The sequence below is a fragment of the Miniopterus natalensis genome, chromosome 17 (assembly GCF_054644295.1).
Source record: "Miniopterus natalensis isolate mMinNat1 chromosome 17, mMinNat1.hap1, whole genome shotgun sequence".
Classification (NCBI taxonomy): domain Eukaryota; kingdom Metazoa; phylum Chordata; class Mammalia; order Chiroptera; family Miniopteridae; genus Miniopterus; species Miniopterus natalensis.
In genome coordinates, this window is record NC_142097.1 from 20,804,329 (window position 1) to 20,828,237 (window position 23,909).

Below are 23,909 nucleotides of genomic sequence, written 5' to 3' on the forward strand. Positions count from 1 at the left end.
TTTGTTTTGGTGTGGTTCTCCCCATCCTCTGTAGCATTTCATAAATGGAAATGTTTTGCCAGCCAGTACTTGAATATAGATATAGTTTGGTTGTCAAATGGTAAAAACTGTTCTTTTCAGCATCATGGTTTGAACTTGCTAATGAATACCACAGCTGGGTGCCAAATGCAAATTCCCCTCTTCCCACCCTCTGAGTACTGTCTTTTCACTCACTGCTGCTGGAAGAGGTGACTTAGCTGAAGTAGGAAGACGTAGGAAGGCAGGCCACATCCATAGCTTCTAAGATTTTAGGCCATAGACCCAAAGTGGCAAATTTGGGGAAGACAAATGAACCAGAAGAAATCACATCTTGAAGCAAGTAGAGTTGACCCTGAACAGCGCAAGGGTTAGGGATGTTAACCACCGCGCAGTCAGAAATTTGCAGATATCTTAAGTCAGCCTTCCACATACACGGATTTCCAGCTGCCAGTTGGGTTTGAACTGCTTGAGTCAATTGAAAAACCCACTTATAAGTGCACCTATGCATTTCAAGCCTGCATTGTTAAGGGTCAGCTCTATAACTATATTTGACCACCTTTTTTTATTTTGGGGGGCACGTCTCAGTGTCTTAGCATTACCTTCTTATTCTCAAAGTCTCAAAACTGTAAGGATCCATCTCGTTTCCCAAGAGTTGAGGTGTGTAAAAAATACCTGATACCTTGTCAAGTTTATCTCAGCCTGGCTGAGAAGCCTTCTTACATCTGGCTTTCATTGCCATTCTTGAAGTACATTTAACAGAGTCTGATTATCCTGCTATCTAGATGTCCTTAAGCTTAAACCTAGTATCTAAGATTTATCAAAATTGACTCACACACATTCTTATGTTATCGAGCACTCCCTCTATTCAGTATTTCCATAGAAATCATGGTACAGCCATTCAGGAGGAGCAGAGCCACGTTCCTGGCCAGAATGCTTCCAAATGTTTTATAGTTGTATCTATTCAACTTGCTTATTCTACCTTGCTGTTAGCCATGTTTTCTAAGTCTAGAAGAGGTGAGTGTGTATATGCATTTATTTGTATGCTTCCATTTCTTAGCCTATCATCTCTTACATAGGTGGTAAATCATGAGATGTCTTTAGGAATCTGGTCCTTGCTATATATATTGTCTAGAACATATTTGTGCCTATGCAACAAAGTGGCTAATAAAAGGCTCCTACTGTGTGTTTTCCATTTCCTTGGAAATGGGCAAGAGCCTTGAAAGTTAGGAATGGCTTTACAACTTAAAGCAAGCCCCCATGTTTTAAAGACAATCCTGTCAAAAGATATTAGCCAAACTCCAGCTGGCGACATTGCCTAGTAACCTATTCTAGGCTGCAAGAGCCCTTCATTGTGACAAGCCAAGGTGACAACCGGAACTGCCTGATCCCTCAAAAGGTGAGTAAAAGGCATATGAGGCCTCCCTTTCCAACAGTATTGCATGTAACTGATAACTACCCTAGGTACACCTTTGGACTCAAAGAGAGCCAGTTCTTAAGGTACAACTCCTCTGCCTGGTGTTAGTGAAAACCTTCTTTGGAATTAAAGGGAGGAAGGTTAAGTCATAACTGAGTGTAGTGCAGATGTTTAATGAATGGACTTTAGTGCCTCCTCCCCTGAGCTTTCACTGGTTTGAACGTGGGAGAAAGATGTCAGGGCAGGAACTACCTCCAAAATCTAAGTAGATGGTTTTTAATGCCTGTGGTGCTATGTACGTATTGGCATCACCAACACCTGAGTGAGAGACTTATTCACAGGTATTGATGGCAGGATTCCATTGTGTCCCAGATACTGTGGGAAGCACAGTGATGAAAAACTTCAGGACCCCGAGCATAAAGACCGTTCATCGTGGCAACCTTTTCCTAGAGATCACAGTAGAATGTGACAGATTTTTATATGGAAAGAATTGAGTTTCCGAAGTTGGCATGAGTAATTTGAATTCTCATCAGAAATGAACATAATAAACTATCAACAAAATACCAGTGTTTATTATCTCTGTTAAAGCTTCTCTTTGATGCTGGAACATCTCCCATATTAGCAGGAAGAGAACAAGGAGAGAAAAATGACCTTTAATTCTAGAATGTCATGTCTCTTTGCTGTAGTCCCAAGGAAGGCACCATCCTGTTCTTACCTGGGTTGGTAACTGAAGGCCTCCGCTGTTACCAGCCACAGCAGCTGAGGTTACAGGCCTTGTAGTAATCATCTTTGTACAATTTGTGTCTTTCTCAAAGTCTTTAGAGACAGTTTGTTTGTTTATTTGAAAGCATGGTATTCCCTACAAGCTTTAGAAATTATTTGCCTGCTTTTTAAAAATCTTAAACATCCAGGTTAATAAATTTGACTTGCAGGATTTTTGCAGCTCTGTTATTTTCTGATCTTGACCACTGAGGCCAGAGTGGCCCACAGTGAAGTGGTAGCAACTCAGAAAGTAGTGTCGTGGATCTGACCATCAGTCTGCATGTCCCTGTGGCTGTGGGACCAGCATTTCAGAAATGACTATGAGCGCTGGAGCCACTGCGGCGGCCTGTTTTTCTTTGTCTTCTTCAGAGCATCTTTACTGGGCTAGCACCTGGTTTACGGCTAGTGGCCCCTTCAACCCACTGCAGTCGCCTCAGGCATTTCTTACACTAATGTTTAGTTGCCCCGCGTTCTCTTTTCTGTCCTGGAATGTGATTGGCAGGCACTTCAAGAGCCTCTTCCTCACCCTTTGCTGTTGTGAGAGAAGGGCTTTCTGAAACATGCAGGGAACAGAACTTGTTGGGATTTCAGCACACATGGCCATTAGGATGTCAGAAGAGGGGAAGCAGTTGTTTGATATTTTGAACCTGTGTTTCTAGACACTGTTTCCAGCAAGTTGCAAAACAACAACGTTTATACTATTGCCAAGAGGAATGTGGAAGGGCAGGACATGCTGTACCAATCTCTGAAGCTCACTAATGGCATTTGGATCTTGGCTGAGCTACGTATCCAGCCAGGAAACCCCAATTATACGGTAAGGCCTTTCTCGGAATGGGTGAGATGGGTTCAAGGAGGGAGATAAGAGCCCTTTCCTTTTTCTTAGCACCCTGGAAAGACCTTGAGGAGGCGCTTCAGACCCCAAATGTCCAAAACAAGCACTCAGTAAAGAAGTCCTCAGTTGCCTCTCTGGAAGATCTCTGTATAGTGTCTGCCCCATCAACACAGGCATGGTGCCTCTGGCAGCAAGGAATCCTCCCTAGGATCTACAGAGTTGCTCACAAAACTTGGCAAATCGATCAGTCTCACTTAATACTCACCTAGCCTATCTGTGCATGTGGTCCCATAGCAAGCTGCCAGGAGGGTAGTTTACATAGCTCATTTCAAGAAGGCCTTTCCTGCTTTTGGAGTTCATGACCGAAGGATATCAGAGTCATGAACACCTGAGCCCTTTTTTTAACTATTGTTTGTCCTGAAATGCTGGTTCTGAAAGGTAAGGCAAAATGGAACGCACTTTTGGCAGCCTATAAGGGAACTTTAGTTTAGAAAACTTCCTTCAGTGCTACAATGGACTAAAATTTAAATTCTGGCAATATTTTTAGGACAGGAGCAAATTGCCTTGTAAGCAACAAAGATTTATACCCTAGACACTGGGCATTTGTTTGCTGTTGTCAAATGTGATCTCCTGATAGGATGTTGCTTGTCATCTGCATTTTGCAAAGTAAAAGAAAAACCACCTGGGATGGGGGAAATATATCTTATTCTTTCATTATGTTTGAGGTTTTCGTAGGCTGTTTTGAAGGAGGGGACAGGAAAGTGACAGGAGAACAAGATTCAATATTGAATAACTCTGAGGAAGCTGAATAGTCGGTAGATTAAGGGAGCCTTTTGACCATTTGGCTGATAAAAGTCTCTGATCCCATTCCTTAATTTTAACGGCCAAGTCTGTTTTCATCAGCATGTATCAAGGTCATAGTACCGTCCAGAACTGAAGATTCTTGGTGTGTTTCCCGCTAGTCCCCTCCCTTGAAGTAAGCTAGATGAGCACGTGTGTGTGTGTGTGCTGAGTCCTGTCAAGCTGTATTTTTGCCCAAGCATTTGCTGGGAAATTTCAGGCTTCCTCCATAAAGTGTCCATTCCTCCCACCCACCTTCCCCACCACGGGTCCATGTGTTTTTTGTTTTATTTTTATCCAGCCTTTTATCTTCCATCTCAGCTAGGTTAAAGAAGCATGGTTCTCCCTAGTTTGCAGATAAGGAACCAAGGTTAAGAATGATTAGTGATGCCCGGCCAGACGTGGCTCGGTGGTTGAGGATCGACCTGGGACCTGGGAGATCGCAGTTTGATTCCTGGTCAGGGCACATGCCCACGTTGCAGGTCTATTCCCCAGCAAGGGGGCATGCAGGAGGCAGCCAATCAATGACTCTCTCATCGCTGATGTTTCTCTCTCTCTCTCCCTCTCCCTCCCTCTCTCTGAAATCAATAAAGATATATAAAATAAATAAATAATCAATTATTTTTTAAAAGTGATTAGTGACTTGTCAAGTTCATATAATTTGTTGGTAGGTAGGTTGTGCCTAGAATTCAGATACCTTTTGACACATCCTGCTGTGTTCTTTCTACTCATTATAAGGATAAGGAGAATTTTGAGAAGAACCTCTTGATATCACTGTCCTAAACATAGTTTGTTAAATTTAAAAGTGGAAGTTTTAACTTCATTTGAAATAATTTGACTTGCAAAAAGTTTTTTAAATGTTACAGAGTTCCCATGTGTCTTTCACCCAGTTTCCCCATTGATAACATCTTACATACCCATTGTGCATTTTCAAATGAAATTGATATTTATAAAGAATATTAATAAAACTGCAGACTAGTCTTTATATTACTCTGTGGTTGTTTAGTGTACAATACTATGAAATCTTATCACATGTATAGTTTGTATAACTACCAGTACAGTCAGAACACAGAACTGTTCCATCCTAACAAAAAACTCCCTCTTGCCTATCTCATTATATTTAGACTCTCATGCCAGCCCTAACCCCTGGCGCCCACTGATATGTCATCCTCCATTAAATTCATACAGCATGTAACATTTTGAGGCTGGTTTTTTTCCACTTAACACGATACCCATGACATCCACCTAAGTTGTTGCATGTATCAGTAGTTTGTTGTTTTTTTAGACCAAGTAGTAATCCACTACATGTATGTACAAGTTTGTCTGTTCATCTGTTGAAGGGCATTTCCTACCCTATATATTTTTTGTGTTTTTACTTTGAGATAATTGTAGATTCACATGCAGTTCTAAGAAATAGTCCCATGAAACCCTGTCCTCATGATGCCCTTTTATACCCACAACCAACTCCCTGCCTCCCCTTTATTTGCACATAGTAAATTTGTTTATATTTCCTTGCCCCCTTTACTATTTTCTATCCATCTGGTGACTAGGTTCCTACTGCCCACAAAACCATCCAAATTTTCCATTACAGTCTGACACGGGCCTATTCCATTCCCCTAAATGGTGTTCCAGACCTTCAAAATCATTCAAATCCATTTCCATCACCCTAAACACCTATTGTACTATTGATCTGATCTCAGCTAGGTATTAAGGAGGAAAGAAATCTGGTTGAGCCAGTACGAGTGCAAGAAGACTGAAGGCCCCTTAGTTTCCTAAGAGAGAATGGTAAATCACTTCCCCACCCCAATCCTTACTGTATTTCATTAAAAAGGTGTGTTTATGCCCTGGCCGAGCGCTCAGTTAGCTGGAGCGTCGTACTGTAAACCAAAACGTTGCAGGTTCAATTGATCTTGCTCTTGCCGCTTTCAATGGTTACAACCCCTCCACTGAGATTCCCAGCTTTTCTGTTCATTTTGATTCTCTTCTGAAGAAACTGCTCAAAATTGGCAGCACTCACGACTTTATCTTCTACAGGGTGGGTGCAGCAAGGGTAAACCTCAAAACCAGCCTCTTTTTTTTTTTTTTTGGCCCCCCTTCGCCACAAGCTTTCTCACAGGTGCCAGCATGGCAAAGGAGGTGGAAAATCACTTTAAGTTTTGAGGATGTGAGTTTCTTCCAAGTTCAGGGGTTGACCAGTATCTTCTTCACATTTTTGACAAAAATATTCTCACCTTTTATACTGTTAACTCATCTAGAGTCTCTAATGAGAGAATGAAGAGGCAAAATGATCTAAAATGTCATGGTGATACATCATTAAAGACAACTTTTGTTGATCTGCCCTAATAGATAAGAGCAGTGGTGTCAGCAATACAGAAAGCAAATATGAAATTTTCTGGTTCTAAATGCAATTTGCCTGCTTCCACTATTGTATTACTAATATTTTGCCTGAGCTAATACGATTGAGTCCAAATCTGGGTTTAAATTTTGTGCTTGTTGATCAATGAAGTGAAAATTTCAGTGTTCAACATTGAAATCTTTTAATATTTTCATTTTAATTTGTTAATTGTTAGACTGGAAGAGGTGATGATAGAGAAGTAGAGTGGTATCAGAAGTATCTGATTTGCCTTCTAAAAGAGGCAGAAAATAAGATTAAGCTGTTGGCATGAATTGCTCTCCGGTTGTTAAGTAAATGTCTTTTTTGTGATAATTCTCATTTTCCCTCCATGACAGTGTGTGTGCTCTGCTCGATATAATGCAGAAAGTACTAGTACCTTGGGCTTGGCCAGCTGATACTTCTATTTTACTTGATTGTACAGCCTCCTGTACTGGGACTGAGATAAGCATCCCTGTGGGTCTGAGAAGCAGACAGCTGAAATGACCACCAGCAAGTTAAGGCTTTAGCCTTTCCCTTTTTATTTGGGAAATAATCCCTGTGACGCTTAGTAAAGCATTGGAGCAGCTGTTCCCCTACAGAGACTTTGATGTTTTTAGTATGTAATATTTCCTAACCTCACTGACCCATGTAGAATATAGGTGGAAACACAGCATAGCCTGTCATTGAATAAATTGAGATTCTAAAACCCATAATACAGTACCTACTAATGATCTTTGACTACTAAGTGATAGAGCTCCTCTCCCACTGTATCAGAAAGAGGTTTTCTTAAATTGAATTCTTGGCTACCTTTCGAGTTAATGCCAGTCTCCATGCTAATCTTCTCCTTTTCCTCCCAACAGCTGTCGCTGAAGTGTAGAGCCCCTGAAGTCTCTCAGTACATCTATCAGGTCTATGACAGCATTTTGAAAAACTAATAGACTACTCCAGTGCCCTCCGGCCATCCTGTGATCAGTGCAAGCCAAGAACTCATAACTGGAAGAAATTGTGTTGTCGTGTAGAATCTGAACCTAAATTCACTGAGGCCACCCACCAAGGTAGTGACTAGTCTAACCTGTGCTAAATTAGGGCGCAACCTGTTGGATAGTGTTAACTTCCTGTGAACGTTTGTAACCACTGCTTCAATCACTCCCCACCTTTTGCCACCTGCTGCTGCTGTCTGTCCTTACTTGTGGGCTTCTCCATACCGGGCAAATGGCTGGCAATGTTGAGCGTAGGTTGATATTTTGTAATTGAGAACTCATTTCAAAAGCAGAAAAAGACAAAAAATATTAAAGCAAGGAAAAGTGTCACTGAAACATAAATTGCACTTTATTGTTTTATATTTTTGTACATATGAGAAATTGAGGGAGCAATGTAATCATTGTTAGAAAGTGTTAAAACAACGGACTGTCATTTCCCTGCGCAGTCCTGGAGGAAGGGACACGGTTTCTTGCCCGCCCTGTTAGGGGTTTTCTTATTTGTGACAGCCTTGTTCCTAGTCAATTGGATTGTCACTTTTTTTCCTTTCCAGCAAACTCCATTTCCTTGAGATTCCCCTGCCCTGCATTATCATCTCATTTGATTGCTCTACAGTTGGGAATAGTGGTCTTCCTTGAATGCTGCTTAGGGTGCAGGAATAGGGCCCATCAGTACCAAGGTTGAGAGAAATTAGAACTTACTACATTCCTTTCCCCTGCTCTGACCCATTAATAAAACTATTAAGGAATTTGAGTAGAGATGGGAAATAGGAACCAAAAGGCCTTTCCCCTACCCCCCACCCTTTATTTGGTTTACTTCTCAGGTCCATTTCAGATCTAAAACTCATACTTTTAGAGTTGAAACAGACTTTAATTAATAACTTACCCAACCCTGGTTTTCTAAAAAAGAAAACAGTAAAAGGTAAAAAGGGTATTATTTCCTGAGGCCTGTTAGCTGTTCAGTAGCAGAGCTGAGGGACTGGGTCTCCTAAATCCCCATCAATGTTGTTTTCACTGCAGTAGTGTCTTTTTTTTTCCCTCAATGCCTTCCTCGTGCCTTTTCTGTGCCTGCTTCTTTATGGCTTTTCTCATATTCCATACTGATTTTGGCACTTCATTCATTGGCATCAGGTGGCAGCAGAGTATCCTTTCAGTCACTTGAAGGTAAATCCAGATGCCTGAATGAAGAGGTAGCTAATGTTTCCCATAAGGTCCTGGCGCTGTTCTTGAAGCCAACAGGGTGGGCACAGAGATGAAGTGAGCTTAGAGGTGTCACGGATTCCCTTTATCCCTGCAGCTCTCTGATCTGCTCTTTACTTGTGTTGTTTAGGCTCCAAGGCAATTGAGATCATCTCAGAGGGGCAAGCAGTTCTTGTCATCTCTCAAAAGCTAGGGAGATGTGAAATCCCCTTGCTGAACACATTGGGTGTGATTTATCAACGATTGCTTCATGCCCAAAACACCAGTCTATTTAGCAGTGTTCACTCCGTTTCATCTGTGGGCACTTGTTGCATTGCCTTGGCACCCAGTATTCAGGGTCCACGACCAAGACTGTTTCTCAGCTGTCCCTACTCAAATCAGAGACACTTTGGGGTCCAAAGGCCTGATATTGGACTCAGACCTACGAGTGAGTCCCAGAGGAGGAAACATAGAGACAACAAGAGCAGAAACTGCCCCCCAGTCCTGCCATATCTGAAATGACCCCGATTTATACCATTTGCAAAGCTTGGGGGAGTGAGTCCCCCAAAGCAGTTTCTTAAACCTTGAGAATCTCCAAGAGAAGAATTGCTGCAGTTGGGGAAAGGAACTGTGTCCTGCGCTCACCGCCCCGCAGGCACACGGAGAATAGGAAGTAAGGGTTGTGTGTGGGAGGTGGGTGGGTTGGTGGTGTGTGGGGCGGAAAAGCACGTGGATGAAGTTCCTGGTTGGGAAATCAGTCAGAGTCAGTTGGATACAAGCAGTGAAGGTTCACACTACAAATAGTGTTATCATCTCAAAGCAAATTGTAGTTCCAAAAGGAGGAGTGTGTTGGGGTAAGCAAACAGAAAACAATTTTGTATTAGGATATGTTCCTCCGCCCCTGAAACGGCTTCTCTCAGCCTCCCCAGCAGTGATGGTAACAACTGCTGCTCTCGGCTGACCTGACCAAGCCAATCTGGAAACTCGCCCCTTGGGGAGGCTGCCTCCTGTGCTCCCCAGCACTTAGGGAGGGATTCTGCTCCACAGAAAAGGACCTGTCTCCTGAAGAGTCAGCACCTATTGCCTCCACCAGTGCTTCCCTTTTGGCCTATTTCAAGCTTGGCTGAATTGGGGAAATGGAATGAGATGGCCCTGCGTTTCCCTCCCCTCTGCCTCCGTATGTCTTTGCCAAGTCAGTTGGTGTCACATAAAGGGCACGGGAAGCGCACACACAGCCAGAACTCTTTTGCTGGTCAGAGATTCCCTGAGTGTCTGTCCTCGCCCAAGCCTGTTCTGTGTGTCTGTGTTGTGAAGCTTGGGACTCTGGAGAGAAATGGGGAGGGGGGAGGGATAAATGTTGGGATCTGATCTTGGGGAGGGTGGGGGTTGAGGGAAGCTTGACCTTGTGTCTTCCTCAATAAACTTCATTTACACAAAATGACATTCGTGGTGTATGTACTTTGTTCTCAGAACTGACACTGTAGGACAACGCAGCTGGCCAGGGAGGGATAGGGCATTGATAACCACACTATTAGAACTTTACGTTGCCTGCCCTAACCCTCCCAGGGATTTAGCCAGATGAAATCAAGATTGGCCTGAGGAGAAATCCCAGAGGCTCCTGTTAACCAAGCCCCATACCACCATCACTGCCCCACCAGAAGGAGCCACCCTGTCTTCCCCGGCAGATCCCTTGCTGGAGCTCCAGGCAGATGGTCCCATGGGCGGAAGGAGCACAGCAGACAGAGCTCATCAGTTTCCTATTACTGTGGACATTTCACTAATCCCTCAGTTTATAAAGGGCTTTCAGACTGGACTTGGCCTGCATGTTCCCAAGAGAGTAGAATTAATGCTGCTGAAAAGCAAGCTTCCCAAGGAGTTTAAGTCACCTGCATGTGTGTCACTGGGGGGACGTGACCCAGGTGTTGTCAAGATAGAGGCACCACCCACAGGTTCTGATGAGCCACAGCCTGGAGTAGGGGAAAGAGGCAGAGGGATCCATCACTAAGATGCCCTTGGACTAGTCCCTGAACCTCTCCACCAGTTGACTTAGTGCAGGTAAGCACGGTTAGTGCTTGGCACTTAGGTGCTTAGAATAAAAACTGCTTTTATTGCTTGGCTGCAAACACCATGAACGAACTGCCTTTGGCAGCTAGGAACTTTTTGGCTGTCTCTTGCTGGGCAGCAGTTATCCCCAACTGTAATAGGAATAATACTTGGGGAGGAGTGGGGTCAGGGTGGGTCTTTGTTGAGGTTCAGGGTCAAAGATACAAAGTGGGATGGGCCTTACTGAGATCTAATTGGGTTCACCAGGTAAGCATGTCAGTTGGGGCCAAGAGAATCCTTAGGGCAGAGGCTCTAAACTCTTGGGTGCACATTGATACATCACCGGAGAGCTTTCATAAAAGACTGATGATTCTGTTCAGCCAGGCTGGGGTGGGGACTGGGGGAATCTGCATTTTACAAAACTCCCCAAGTGTTTCTAATGTGCACCAGGGGCCAGAGAGAGACTATTTCCTCTTCTATAGTGATGCTCAAGTTTTTGTGGCAGTTGAAAAACAGTAAAGGCACTTTTATGTTCATGATACCTGATCATCCCGTGAATTGAGTATTTTCATTTTTCCTGAGATGCAGCAAAGCCATGTCTTCCGACTCCCTGTGTCCTTACAGCTGCGCTACAGCATCCCCCTTCATTCCACTGAAGGTTCCCTTACAGGTCCTTTCCTCCTCTGCACTCAGCCACCAGGCCAACAGCCAACCTTGCTAAGCCCCCAAGATAGCGGTATGTTCAGTCTCCAAACACAGGGCACTGGTTCCAGACCCACCTGAGACTGCATGACCCTTCTCTGCCCCCAAAGTGGCAACTCTGAAATACGGAGAGCTTGGGGATGCTGAGGACTCCCAGGTTAGCCTTCCTACTCCCACTTCACACATTGATGCTTTTTCTGATTTTGCTGGGACCCAGATTTCTTTTCCCTGCCACCCTCAGCTCCAGGAGGCAAGAGCCTGTTTATTTTAATACCTGGTGTGGCACTTGGGAGAGATCACACCTCCCCCGTTGTTACCCATTTCTATCTCTTGAACACTAATCCTAGAATTCCAACCAGCCCCCAGACATGTTATTAGCAACAAGGATGTTTCTTGAAGTTCCCAAGTTGGCTCCAAATTGCCATTTCAGTTTCTCATTTAGCTTTTGCCCCACCATCCTTGTTGCTGCCAAGGGCAAAAAGCTAATTCAGAGGCTTATGAGACCCAGGTGGACTTAATGTCCCCAAGTATCCTTTTGAGACAGGACTGCCCCCTCCCCCCCCCGCCCCAGCCCCCACTGTGTAGGTGATGGAGAATGATGTTCATATCTAGCCTCTGCCTTTCCCTCGTTTCATTCACTCTCCTCTTATGGTCAGAGGCTCCAGGATACGGCTGAACAGCCTCTGGAAGCCAGTGGGGTCCTCGGCGATGATAGAACGGGCAGAGGAGGCAGGTTTGGGTTGTCTTTTCTGTCCCACTCTGCCTGGGCCTCAGACACTGCGGGTGGGCCCACACATCTCCCATGGAGCCTGAGCTTGCACCTCAGCTGTCTGGTGTCCTCAGCTGAACCAGAGCCACATGAGGCTTAAGGTCAGACAGAACCGAGGGCAGCTCCTCTCAAACTCTCACCGAGGTAATCCTAATGATGGTGAACAGGCCCCTGGGTGTACATTCTTAGCCCAAAGTGACTCTCAGCAAACCAAAATAACTTAACTGAATCCTAAATGCAGGCAAATTTTGCATTTTATGTTAATACTGTGTGTGTGCGCACGCGCGTGTGTGTACAATGCTTTAAATGACCTACCACTGGAGGCCTGTATGAGGCTCCATAATTAACCTGTGGCTCTGTATTTCCCTAGTATAACCTAGTTATACTCCAAAGTCGAGAAGCTTTGGAGAAGACTGGCCCCAACGTGTGGGTGTGAGCATTGCTCAGTTCCTTATTTCTAGTCCACTTGGTCTGAAATAGAACCAGAATGAAGAGTCATGGCCCGGGGGAGTAGGCATAAAGCTTAGGATCCTCCAGAGAGTAAGGATTAAAGATTCTCAGATACACTGGCGGGATAGATAGTGCCCTGGTTGATTTAATTAAGTTAGGAGGCACTCGGTGACCACTGTGATCTCATGGGGCCAGTAAATCTGCGCTTTTCCACCCAAAAATGGCACTCCAAGAGGAAGCCGTATGCTTCTCTGCCCTGTGTTTGCTTTCAGCTGCTGCTGTGAACTTTCTCCTACTCCCACGCAAACCCCTTGGGAGCCCACCCAGAATAAATGAAACTTTCCCAAGGTGGTGTTCAAGCTCCTCTATGAATGGCTGTGTGTCTCTAAAAGACAAAAGGGAAAATAAAGGCCACACATTGAAACTTCCTACATGCCAAGTGCTGCCTTAAGGACTTGACTCAACGCAGCTCATTTTTGGTGTGGGAATCACATCCCCCATTTTACAAATAAGACAACCAGAGTTTGGAGAGTTCAAGTTATTTGCCTTCAGTCTGATAGTAAGTGGTAAGGCCAGGATTTAAATCCAGATCTGGCTGATTGTGAACTCTGGCTCATTACCACTATGCTTTCTGTCTGGACAGGAGAAAGGAGGGAGCAATTGGGAAGGTGCCCAAAATGCAGAGCCGAAAAAGAGGAAAACTGGGTTCCGTGAGGAAACCATGGCCCACAAGTAATAGAAAGTCGTGGGGCATGCCGGGTCCCAGAAGTAAAAACATGTTTCAGAGCTTCCCCCCTCCTCGCACCCCTCCAGGCATCTAAAATACAACTGTGACCAGGTCACTACCCTGCTTCAAAACCCTTCAATGGCTTTCCATCCAGCACAGGGCTGGATCCAAACTCTTTACCCAGCAATCAAGGCTTTTGTGGCCTCACCTCAACCAACTTAGCCTCCTCTCCCTCACCATGCTGGGTGCAGGTCTGGTTCCCAGACTCACTTTCAGGCCTCTGTAATTGCTCTCACCTACAAGCCCTCCTTGGCCACAACATCCCCCACCCTGCCACCCCCAGCCCATTGCTTTTGAGGCTCCTTCCCTGAAAGTCGCCTCCACTGGCTCCCCTGCCGAGGTGGTCCACTCCCTCCGCAGTCCCTGCGAGCCTTGGCTTGGCGCACAGTGCAGATCAGCGCTGCCTGGCAGCTCTGGTCACCCGCTGGCCTGCGAGCCCCATCCCAAGCTCGTCAGCGGCTGCCCAGCGGGGAACTCCCAACCTTATATTCCACAATTCGCACTTCATTAAGACAAGTTACTCAGCCTCTCTCGGCCTCGGCTGTCTCATCTGTAAAACAGGAGAAGCAGGCTCTACCCCATAGCATTGTGAGGGTGACATTTGAGGATACAGGCAAAGCTCAGAGCACTTTGGCACTTACTAGGTGCGCATCTATGTTAGCTACTGATGATGAATGACGCCGGTGACGATTGTTTTAGAGTACAGGGGGGAGTCTGCCCTCAAGCCCTGGTATCTCCCAGCCTGGGGAGGAGAGGGGAGCAGTCGTTTTTAGGGTTGTAGAGGTCATTCATTGGAAGCAGAGCAGCTTTGGTCTGAGCTAGCCTGGCCTGGAGTGAAGCACAAGGCACCAGGGCCTCTCTGGTCCCTTCCTCCCACTCCTCCAGGTTAGACCAAAAATATCGCAAGGAGAGTCCGAAGGGGGTGAAGGTCGCGTCCGGGGATTCGAGAATTCGTCCAGGGTCGCCCCAGTGAATGTGTCGGGCTCAGGGACCCAGCGGAATGCCAGCAGCCCCCCCCAGCCCCGCCCCGTGTACCCTCCTCCCCCTCCCTCCTTCCAGCGCTAGCGGGCGGCACGCTCCGGAGGGAGAGCCCGGGCTGGAGGTGCTGCCCCCTCGGTGCCCGCGCCTGCCCCCCGCGCCCGCCGCTGAGCCCGCCTCGACAGGGCAGCCGGGGCCCCCTCCTCTCTCCCCCCGGGCCGGGGAGCCGGGGGCAGCGCGGAGCCCGGGGGGAGCGCGGCCCCGCCGGCTGGCCCGGGCTGGGGGCAGCTAGGACGGCCCCGGGTAAGCGGCGGGAGGAGGGGGCGCGGGCGGGGCAGGCGCCGAGTCGGGCTGGGGGCGCGGGGTCGGGGTGGGTGAGCGGGAGCGGCCGGGGCGCCCGGGGCTGGGCGAGGAGGGAGGAGGGGGCCGGCGGGCTGGCGGGGAAGCGGCTCGGGCGGCCACGTGAGAGCCAGCGCTGGGGGGTGGGGGTGCCTGCCAGGTGCTGGAGGCGGAGAGCAAGCTGGGCTCTCGCATCCCCCCCCTAAACTCCTACCAATCAGGTCATAGGTAACCCAGCATCCTTCGAAGCCCCCACCCAGCCACCCACCCACTCCCACATGAACGTGGTGGGGACAAACAGCGGGCAGACGTGCGACTCGGCCCGCGGGACCGAAAAGGCCCGGTCCTCAGTGTGGGGCAGAGACTTCGGTGTCCAGGCCGAGGGGAGAGGGCAAGAAGCAGGCTTTGGCCCCTGTGTGTGTCCCCAGGCTTTTGCCGAGCGCTGTCTGCAGACTCACTGCAGAGCGCAGGCCTTGGGGAGGGAGCGCTCAGGGGCCGGGCCCAGCTTCCCTGGACAGCCCCCTTTCACCCCCACCCTGCTGGCTATGTTGGATTAATAGACACTTAGACCCAGGACCCCTGCCTGGGAAGAAGGAGGGGGCACCGGTCACCTCTGAGTCAGGGGCAGGGCCACACGTTGGCCTGGTGAGTTCCAGGAGGCTGCCCCGGCCTGGGGGCCTCTCTTGCACCCCTCCCTGGCTCTAGCACTGTGCCCTGCTTTCATTTCCGTTGTTCCCCCCAAAAAGACTGATTTCTGGTCAGGGAGCGTGTTGTCCAGGAGAATATGCAGGTAGGGTTCATCCTAGATACATCTAAGTTGCCACACCCAGAGAGGCAGAGGACTCTTGGACTCCTTGCCCTCTTTTCCTTGCCTAGGATGTCCCCCTCCCCACTGCTCGGACTGGTTATGTAATTAACCCAGCAGAGGCTCTCTGCCAGTCTGACAGTGTCCAGGGACGCCTGAGGGACCCAGGGCCTGGAGGGGCTTATAGGGAGGAGGGACTGGTCCTTACCCCAGTTGGGAGCCCATAAGCACCTGTTGAGGAGAGGACACCACATGGGGCAGGAAGGAGATCCGGGTCCTAGTCTTAGTTGACAACTCAACTGGCTCTGTGGTCTTCGCTTTCCTAAGTCTCTGTGGGGTTTTTTGGTTCTTGTTTTTACCTTCAATAAAATGGGGGAAAGAGTCACACACGCATGCACACAAAACATGTATGTGAGCAAAAGTGAATAGTGACCCATCCCAGAATTGCTAGGAGTTCCTAGCAACCTTAGGTGAAAGAAGGACCCCTGTACATAACCATGACCACTTCGTTGAACACCTGCTCTGTGCCAGGCACCAGGAATTACCTGTACAACCTCACCACACCTCTGAAGTTTCTTGCCCAAGGTCACACTTGAGGTGAACAGCAGACCTGGGAAATCAACCCTGGTGGGTCTCACTCCAAATTCTGCCCTTTATTTGCTATGCTGTTGGTACATATACCTAATGGGTTAGGTCTTCTGAACTAGGACAGACTGAGGTACATTCAGCTGTGCATGTGTGGAAAGAACGTGCATCCGCACAGAAAACATACACACAACCCGTAAAGCACGGCCCTATCCAAATCCAGCAAACCCATCTGCCCTGGACCCGCTTAGCAGGCACTGGTGTTGTCCTTCCTGGGAATAGTCCCCAACCAGGAGGTCTCAAGCGTGTAGCAACCTCCCTGGTCACCATCCTCCCCCAAAAGAGAAGGCACCTAGCTAAGAGATTTACATAGATTATCTCCAAAGTAGGGGTGATTGACCCATTTAATATATGTAAAGAGCATGGCTCAGATTGGGCAGGTGATTCGCCCACTGACCCACAGCTAGAAAACATAGCTGAGGTTATGCCCAAGCTCCAAAGTTACTGAAACTGAGCAAGCAAGGAGCTAATGAATCCATGGCAAGGTCCAACCTTGTAGCAGCCCTTTCCTGGCTGCTAGCACACCTGCTGTGTGCCAAGCCCTTTGAACACGGGTTGCCAGAGAATCAGACACAGTCCTTGTCCAGTAGGCATTACCAGCTGGAAGTTGGAAGTACTGTGACATTGTAGAAAGGAGTAGTTGGCATTCCCAGCTGCGTGACTTTGGGTACATTTCTTACTCCCTCTGGGCCTTCTCTCTAAAGTGGGAATACCTATCCCTTAGGGATATTGTGTTCCACTGGGGATAACCTTGTGGGCACGCAGAGTTAGTGCTCAACAAGTGTTGCCCTCCAGAGCCAAGTGGTCATCTCGTTCAGGGGTTCTCAATGGGGGCATTTGGAAATGGGGGGGGCATTTTGGGTCGTCACTGTGACTGGAGGCTGCTGATGCTGGCCGCTGGGGATGTAAAACTTCCTACAGTGTGCCAACAGTCTTGCCCAATGAAGAATTCTCCCTCTAAGGAATGCCAGGAGTGCCTCCACTGAGGCGCACTGGCCTAGTCTCGCCCTGAGGAGGAGACCCAGGCATGTCCTGGGCTCTGTGGGGAGCTGGGCTGTAGTGCTCATTTCCCTGCTCTGCACCCTGCCTCGGTTGGCCAAAAGTCAGGTCATAATACAGGTCACGAAAGGTTGATTTCCCTCTGGTGGGAGCGAAGGGAACAAATGAAGGAAAGATGGAGAGGATTTCGGTAGATTCTCGAGATAGGGGTTCTGGGCAAGGGAAGGCATTCTGAGTGGCAGTAAAAGCTTCAGCAGAGACCCTGAAGCCAGCCCACCAAGCGCACCTCTTGTCCCCACAGTCCAGGTGGAGGCCACAGAGGGCCCAGGGCGGGCAGGGGCAGCGATGATTGGTCCTGACGGTGGCTGAGCCCCCAGCCCCTGGAATATGCAGCCCGGGGGAGCCCCAGGCAGCGGCGAGGACGCGGTGGCGGCGCGGGGCGAGAGGCATGGTCTCCACCTACCGGGTGGCCGTGCTGGGGGCGCGAGGCGTGGGCAAGAGTGCCATTGTGCGCCAGTTCCTGTACAACGAGTTCAGCGAGGTCTGCGTGCCCACCACCGCCCGCCGCCTCTACCTGCCTGCTGTCGTCATGAACGGCCATGTGCACGACCTCCAGATCCTCGACTTCCCGCCCATCAGCGCCTTCCCTGTCAACACGCTGCAGGTAGGAGGGCCCACGGGGCAGGGGGCAGTGTGGGAGCGGAGGGGCAGAGGAGAGGCTGGACTCCAGCCCTCTCCAGGCTCTGGCCCTGTTGCCCGGCCTCCACCGCTGGCTTGGAGAGCTCTGCGCTGCACCAGGGGCCACCGGGCTTAGAGTAGAGCCCTACCAGGAATCCATTCATTTGTGTGCTGGTTTATTCTACAAATATTTGGTGAGTGTTTTAATGTGTGCCAAGCTCTGTACTGGGCACTGGGGTAGAATGGTCTGTAGAAGAGACAGTGGAAAAAAAGGCCAGGACCTGGGAAAAGTGTGTTCTCAGAGACAGGTCTCTTGCCCAAGGGCCTTTTCTCTTAAGTGATGCTCTGCCCTGGCTGACAGTGCTCCTTCCCCAGGCTCGCAGGAACCAAGTCCTCCTCCCTTCTCTCTGCCTCTGGCTTGAGAGGGGGTAGCTGAGCTCTAAGATACATCTGCTCACCGAAGTCAGCCCCTAACCAGAGTGTGCAGAGGTTTTGCTCAGAAGAATAGGCACAGTGGTGGAGACAGGAAGACAGGGGCCGTGGATTGGCCAGTTGGAATTGTGCAAATACAGCAATCTCTTGGGTAGAGGCTGGGGAAGGACCCGTGCTCAGCACTGTCTCAGCAAACTCGGGCAGGAGGGCCTTGGCCCAACCTCAAGGACACGTGTTTCTGCCATCCCAGGTGCAGGGTATCGGCACCAACGACAAAAGCCTGATCCACGCATCCACCCCTTGGGAACAGCGAGGTCAGGGCGGTGGGTCTGGGGTCAGGACCTAGTTCTCCAAAGGAGACTTTAACAGTAGCCTGAGTCTCAGATCTCACTCCAGGCCTGCACATTGAGCTTTTCCCATTTCGTTGTGTACTTAATTTTAATTTAATTTCAAGTTTGGTGTAGGTAAGACACAATTTAAAAGTCCAAACTTGGTAAAAAGGTACACCCAGAGAAATCTCAGTCCCACACCTGCCTGTTTTTTATGACTGTGTTCACCCTGATCATTGCTCCACTCTCTAAGGCCATTCTCATTGTTTTTTATTCACGCTTTCAGTGTTTCTTTGCACAACTAAGAAAATGTATTCTTATCCCACTCCCTTTCTTACATTAAAAAAACCCAACTGTTCTGCACCTTGTTTTTTTGATTTAACATTATAACCTGAAGGTCTTTCCATGTCAGTATCTAGAGGAGGTCATCTTCATTATTTTTTTATGATTATGCCATAGTCCTTTGGAGAGATGTACTAGGGAGTTCCCCAAATGTTGGACAATGGGTTGTTTCCAATCTTTTGCTATTTCAAATAGTGCCACAGTGAGTAGCCTCGTACACAGCCATTTAGTACATAGGGAGGTATATCAGTGGGATGGATTTCTGGAAAGGCATTGTTTAGCTCAAGGGTAAATGCATCTGGAGTTTGGAAGGTGTCAGAGTCCCCTCCCTGTCTGTAAAGTTGCAGTATACATGAGTGCTGTTTTCCCAAAGCCTTTTTTAAAAATTTGATTTGAATGAGAAATTGGAAGGGGGAGAGAGAGAGAGAGAGAAACATCAGTTTGTTGTTCCACTTACTGATGCATTCATTGGTTGCTTCTTGTGTGTGCCCTGACTACGATCGAACCCACAACCTTGGCGTATCATGACGAGCATGACGATGCTCTAACCAACTGAGCTACCCGGCCAGGGCTCCCCAAAGCCTTACCATCAGAGTGTATTGTCAAACTTTAGGATTTTAATAATCTGATCAATGAGATTTGATAGTCTCCGTGTAGTTTTTATTTGCATCTCTGATTATGAGTAAAGTTGGATGTTTAAGGGCCTTTGTATTTCTTTTTCTGACAACTATTAATGCCCTTTGCCCATCTTTCTATTGGATTGTTGGCCTTTTTCTTTCTGATTGAACCCAAGTTTTGGACTCTGCAGGATGTCCAAGACTTTACTCCTGGAGCACAGGAAAGGGGACTTTGAGCAAGGAAGTACTGAGAAGAGACCCAGGAAGCCTCAAAGATCAAATATAAAACCCAAGTATCCTGATGGCCACCACCTGAAAATAGAATAAAATTACATTCTTCCCCAATTCCAGATGAAATTCAGCCCAGGAGAGTGGTGTTTCCTGGGTCTGAGCCTTAGTTGTTCCTTCCACAGCCCCCTCTCCTCCTATCAGTGAAGGAAGCTGAAGTTGGAGGGCGCATGTGGCCCACCAAGGGAGTGATTAGCAAATGCACGGTTGAGACCCAGGTGTTGAACCTCTCTCACCTCCTATGTTCTTGGAACTGAACTCAATTTCCATCGCTCCTTTTCATGTTTTGACATGGTCCCAAGACAGCCCTTTACAACCTGGAACCCTTTGTAAAGCAAGCTGGAAGGGAAGCTGAGCTTTCTTGTTCCCTCTCTTCAATCGGGGGTGAAGGGACAAGCCAGCCAATTGGGAGCCTTCCTCCTCTCCCTTTTAGGAGCCTCCAGAGAGAAGTGGGTGGGAGGCAGCCTGGAGGAGGCAGCACGTTGGGGAAGAGGTGGAAGAGGTGGGGCTGTCACCCTGGAAGGCTGGCAGCTGTTCCCTCTTCCCAGCAGAGAGCTGGAAGAGGGAGGGAGCCTCAGTGCCTGTTTCCCCATTCCTCCCACTTCCCACTAATCTCCACTCCTATGTGGGTTGGGGGAGAAGCCGTGTTCAAATGTAGGTCCTCCGCTCCTGGAGCTCACTGTGTCCAGGGGAATGCTGTTTTCCCTGGTCCAAGACGCCAGTTAATGGTTTTCTACCCTGTTAGATTTGTCCTCAGCGTCTTCCCCCTGCACCAAAGTTAAAACTCAGCACAAAGAAAAGATGCCACATCATCTCCCTGGGGAAATCACTGCAGCAGCTTCTCAGCCTTTGAGTTGGGAAGTGCCTTTCTGGAGTCAGGCGCAACTCTCTACCAGTGCCACCAAAGTCTTTCCTTTTCATTCCTTCTCCGAGGTGGAGGACTAGCTGTAGTCGTCCTTCATGCCTGGTCTTTGCCCCAGCTCAACTCAGGCTGGCACAGGAGACATACCTGCACCTCTGTCTCATCTTTTGCCTGGCCCCTCAAAGGAGAAGACCCTGGTTCCCCTTGGCTTTGGAGGTCTCTCCCTCCCCCAACTTCAGAGACCACCTTCTTTCCACACACTGGCTCCCTTCAACTGCTCTTGCAATTGCCATCTGCTGGCAAGTTAATTAGCTCATTAATTCTTAAGGAACCTTCTCTTTAGTGCACTCAGCCTTTCCAGGGGTCTATTCATCTTCAGCTGCAACCCCACCCTGAGAATTTGCCACAAGCATTCAGGAAGTCCCGGCTCCCTAGAGCTGCCCTGGGCCCTACATCAGCCCCCACTCTGCATCCAGTCTCAGTCTTTTCTTCTGAGCAGAGTGGAACCGACAGAAAGGGCACATCAGGCAGCAATCTAAGGACAGTGTTACAGGCAGGAGTTGCATTGATCCCAGCACGGACCAGGTGGGGTTCAGGACCATGGAGAGCTCACAGGTTAGGCGGTGCCCTTAAGGAGCCTGCTGAGAGCCGACACAGAGCAAGGCACTGAGTGGGGAGGAGGTATGTAAAGATGATCTTGGTTTGGCTCTGGCTCTCTCAGGAGCTCACAGCAGAAGTGAGGAGCTGGGGATGGAAACAGCTATAACCACAGGAGATGAAAGGAGTAGTCCCCTGCTTGTAGGAAAGCTTCTTGAAGGAGGCATTTGAGCTGAGCCTGAGAAGATAGAGACTTTTTCAGTAGGTCCAACAGCTAGTTCAGGGGTGGGCTCTTAGAGACACTTAATAAATGTACTTGAACAAGGATGGATGGATGGATGGACGGATGGATGATGGATTGGGGGACAAAATGGGACAAGGCAGATCCCAGCTCTAGATTTGCAAGGGCTGTGCAGTGTGACCTGCCCTATCCTAGCTTGGGATGGGGAAGCCACAGCACTGAGCTCCATTCTGCACTGGCTCTGGTTTCCTAGGGTTGCATGGGTGTGGAAGGCTTAGGGTGCAGTGGCAGGTGAGAGTGCTGTCAACCTGTGGCTGGAGGTGGCTGGGGGCAAGGGGAACCCTCATGGCCGCTCTAACCTTGGCACTAACTGGGGTCTTGCAGGAGTGGGCCGATGCCTGCTGCAGGGGACTCCGGAGCGTCCACGCCTACATCCTGGTCTACGACATCTGCTGCTTTGACAGTTTTGAGTACGTCAAGACCATCCGCCAGCAGATCCTAGAGACAAGGTGAGGGTCCAGGATACAGTCCATTGCTACCTCAGTGGATGCCCCAGTGCTAGCCAGTGCCCATGAAAACAGTACAGTGGGGGGAGGCAGTTCCCGCACCTACACTCAAACACGCACGCACTCAGGACACTTTGTCCCCATTTCTGTTAACTCCTTTTGGGACCCTTACGATGGGGTGGCTAGTCTAGTGCAGTGGTTAGATCAGGGGCTCTGGGGCAAGACTGCCAGGGCCACTCTGCTGAATGACTTCAGGCCAGTGAACATGTAAGGCTCAGGTTCCTCCCCTGTCAAGTGGGGATAACAATAGTACCCCCCTTTTGGATCAGTTGTGCAGATTAGAGAATATAATGTACCTCCAGAGCTAAGCCCTGCGCCTGGAACAGGTGGTGTAGTGCTATTACTGACCGGGCACAGCCTGCCCTCATTGAAGCCCAGTGGCTTGGACACTGGTGGAGTTCTGAAAGCCCCACCTCGCCCCCAGGGTGATTGGCACCTCGGAGACGCCCATCATCATCGTGGGCAATAAGCGGGACCTGCAGCGCGGACGCGTGATCCCGCGCTGGAACGTGTCACACCTGGTGCGCAAGACCTGGAAGTGTGGCTACGTGGAGTGCTCGGCCAAGTACAACTGGCACATCCTGCTGCTCTTCAGCGAGCTGCTCAAGAGCGTCGGCTGCGCCCGCTGCAAGCACGTGCACGCTGCTCTGCGCTTCCAGGGCGCGCTGCGCCGCAACCGCTGCGCTGTCATGTGAGGCGCCCACCGCCCGCCCGGCGCCCGCGGGCTGAGGCTCGGACCCGCCCCCCCGCGCCCGCCCCCCGCGCCCGGACGGCCCCTCGCGGGGCTGCGGGCCCGAGCGGCGAGCGGCGGGAACAGAACTCCTACGGCGCGGGCCTGAAACACCCCCGCAGCCGCGCACCTGGCGGTGAGAGGCAGAGGGCGAGAGGGAGCCTCCCCGCGACCGCCGGCCTCCAGGCTCCCGCATCTGTCTTCCCGGGAAGGCCTCCTTTAGGGCTGTAGTTAATGCAGTACCCGGCCTGGCCCCAAGGGGCGCCACGGCCTTTGGGGATTGGGGTGAGCGCAGGAAACGGTGGGGATGTGGAGGTGTTGCCTTAGCCGGTCCCCCACCAGTCTTCTCCAGAGGGTGTGTCTGTCATTGCCCCGCGTCTTCCTCCCACGTCCATCCGTCCGCCCAAGTGGCTCTTGGTCAGTTGCTGTCTTATCCACCCTCTGGCCCCCCGCCCCATCCCCATCCCCATCCCCATCCCCATCCCCATCCTCTTCCCCTTCCCCTTCCCCTTCCCCGTTCACAGGGCTCTCATTTCGTCCATCCCCTTGTCCCAGATCCTGGCAGCTTCTTTGCGAGGCCCGCCTTCTGACCGTCAGCACCACCTGCGCAGGACAGAGAGATGCGGTGGTCCAAGGACCACAGTCGGTCCGAGGGTCGAGGTCCCAGATTAGTCAGGGGGAGAAAGCTGAGCTCTACCCTGTCCGGGGAGACCTCCCCACCCAGCAGTCCCCAGAGACACAACAACCTACCTTCCAGCCTTAACTTGATGGTCCGTCCCTGCCGGGTGCCCCTCACCCCCTTCCCGACCCCAAAGCTAGATCATCCCCTGGGTTAAAACTTTTTTTCTTGACAGAGTGTGGAGAGGGAATCCCCCAAAGGATAGATTTTCTTCCATGATGCCAGGTTCCAGCCCCCTGTTCCTTCCTGCTTTGGGTGGTCTGTTAGATTGGGGGAAGGGTTTGGGGAGCTGTGGTAGGCAGGCTGGTTCCCAGGGTAGGGGGGTGGGAGGCCAGGTTGTGCCAGTGAAGGCTCTGTTTTTCCATCCCACCCTAGTCTGATGCCCCAGACTCTCCCTGCTTGAATCTCAGATTACCTTGAATAATCTGGGGTGGGGTAGAGCCAGAAAAAGAATTATGGGGACCCCCTGCTTGAGGGAGGTATGCCTGCATTCCTACCCCTAGATGGAGGCCCTCAGGATCGCTCTCTTGTCCAAACACCAGTTGGCCCTATGCCCTGACGCACTCTGCCCCACTTTTCCCGGCTGCCTGGCCGGTGTCTACCTCTCCTCACAAGAGCTGATCACTGTCAGTTTT

At 49.6% G+C, this 23,909-nt stretch overlaps 2 protein-coding genes across 4 annotated transcripts in view; both read left to right on the forward strand.

Annotated features, from left to right (window-relative positions):
- Positions 1–9,834, forward strand: part of AP2B1 (adaptor related protein complex 2 subunit beta 1) — a 99,515-nt gene extending 89,681 nt beyond the window's left edge. For both annotated transcript variants that reach the window (XM_016207041.2, XM_016207042.2), the window contains 2 exons: positions 2,854–3,008; positions 7,101–9,834. In XM_016207041.2, the coding sequence (XP_016062527.1) occupies positions 2,854–3,008; positions 7,101–7,175 (230 nt within the window). In that variant the 3' untranslated portion in view covers positions 7,176–9,834. The remainder of the gene's footprint in view (positions 1–2,853; positions 3,009–7,100) is intronic.
- Positions 9,835–17,300: 7,466 nt separating this feature from the next.
- On the forward strand, positions 17,301–22,560 carry RASL10B (RAS like family 10 member B). Of its 2 annotated transcripts, XM_087826563.1 has the most exons (5): positions 17,301–17,577; positions 18,015–18,019; positions 18,181–18,273; positions 21,684–21,808; positions 22,290–22,560. In XM_087826563.1, the coding sequence occupies exons 1-5, from the start codon at positions 17,301–17,303 to the stop codon at positions 22,558–22,560; spliced, it is 771 nt and encodes a 256-aa protein (XP_087682689.1). The 2 variants fall into 2 exon arrangements, with proteins under 2 accessions (XP_087682689.1, XP_016062501.1); XM_016207015.2 differs by lacking the exons at positions 18,015–18,019; positions 18,181–18,273 and having other exon boundaries at positions 17,362–17,577.
- Positions 22,561–23,909: the final 1,349 nt, after the last annotated feature.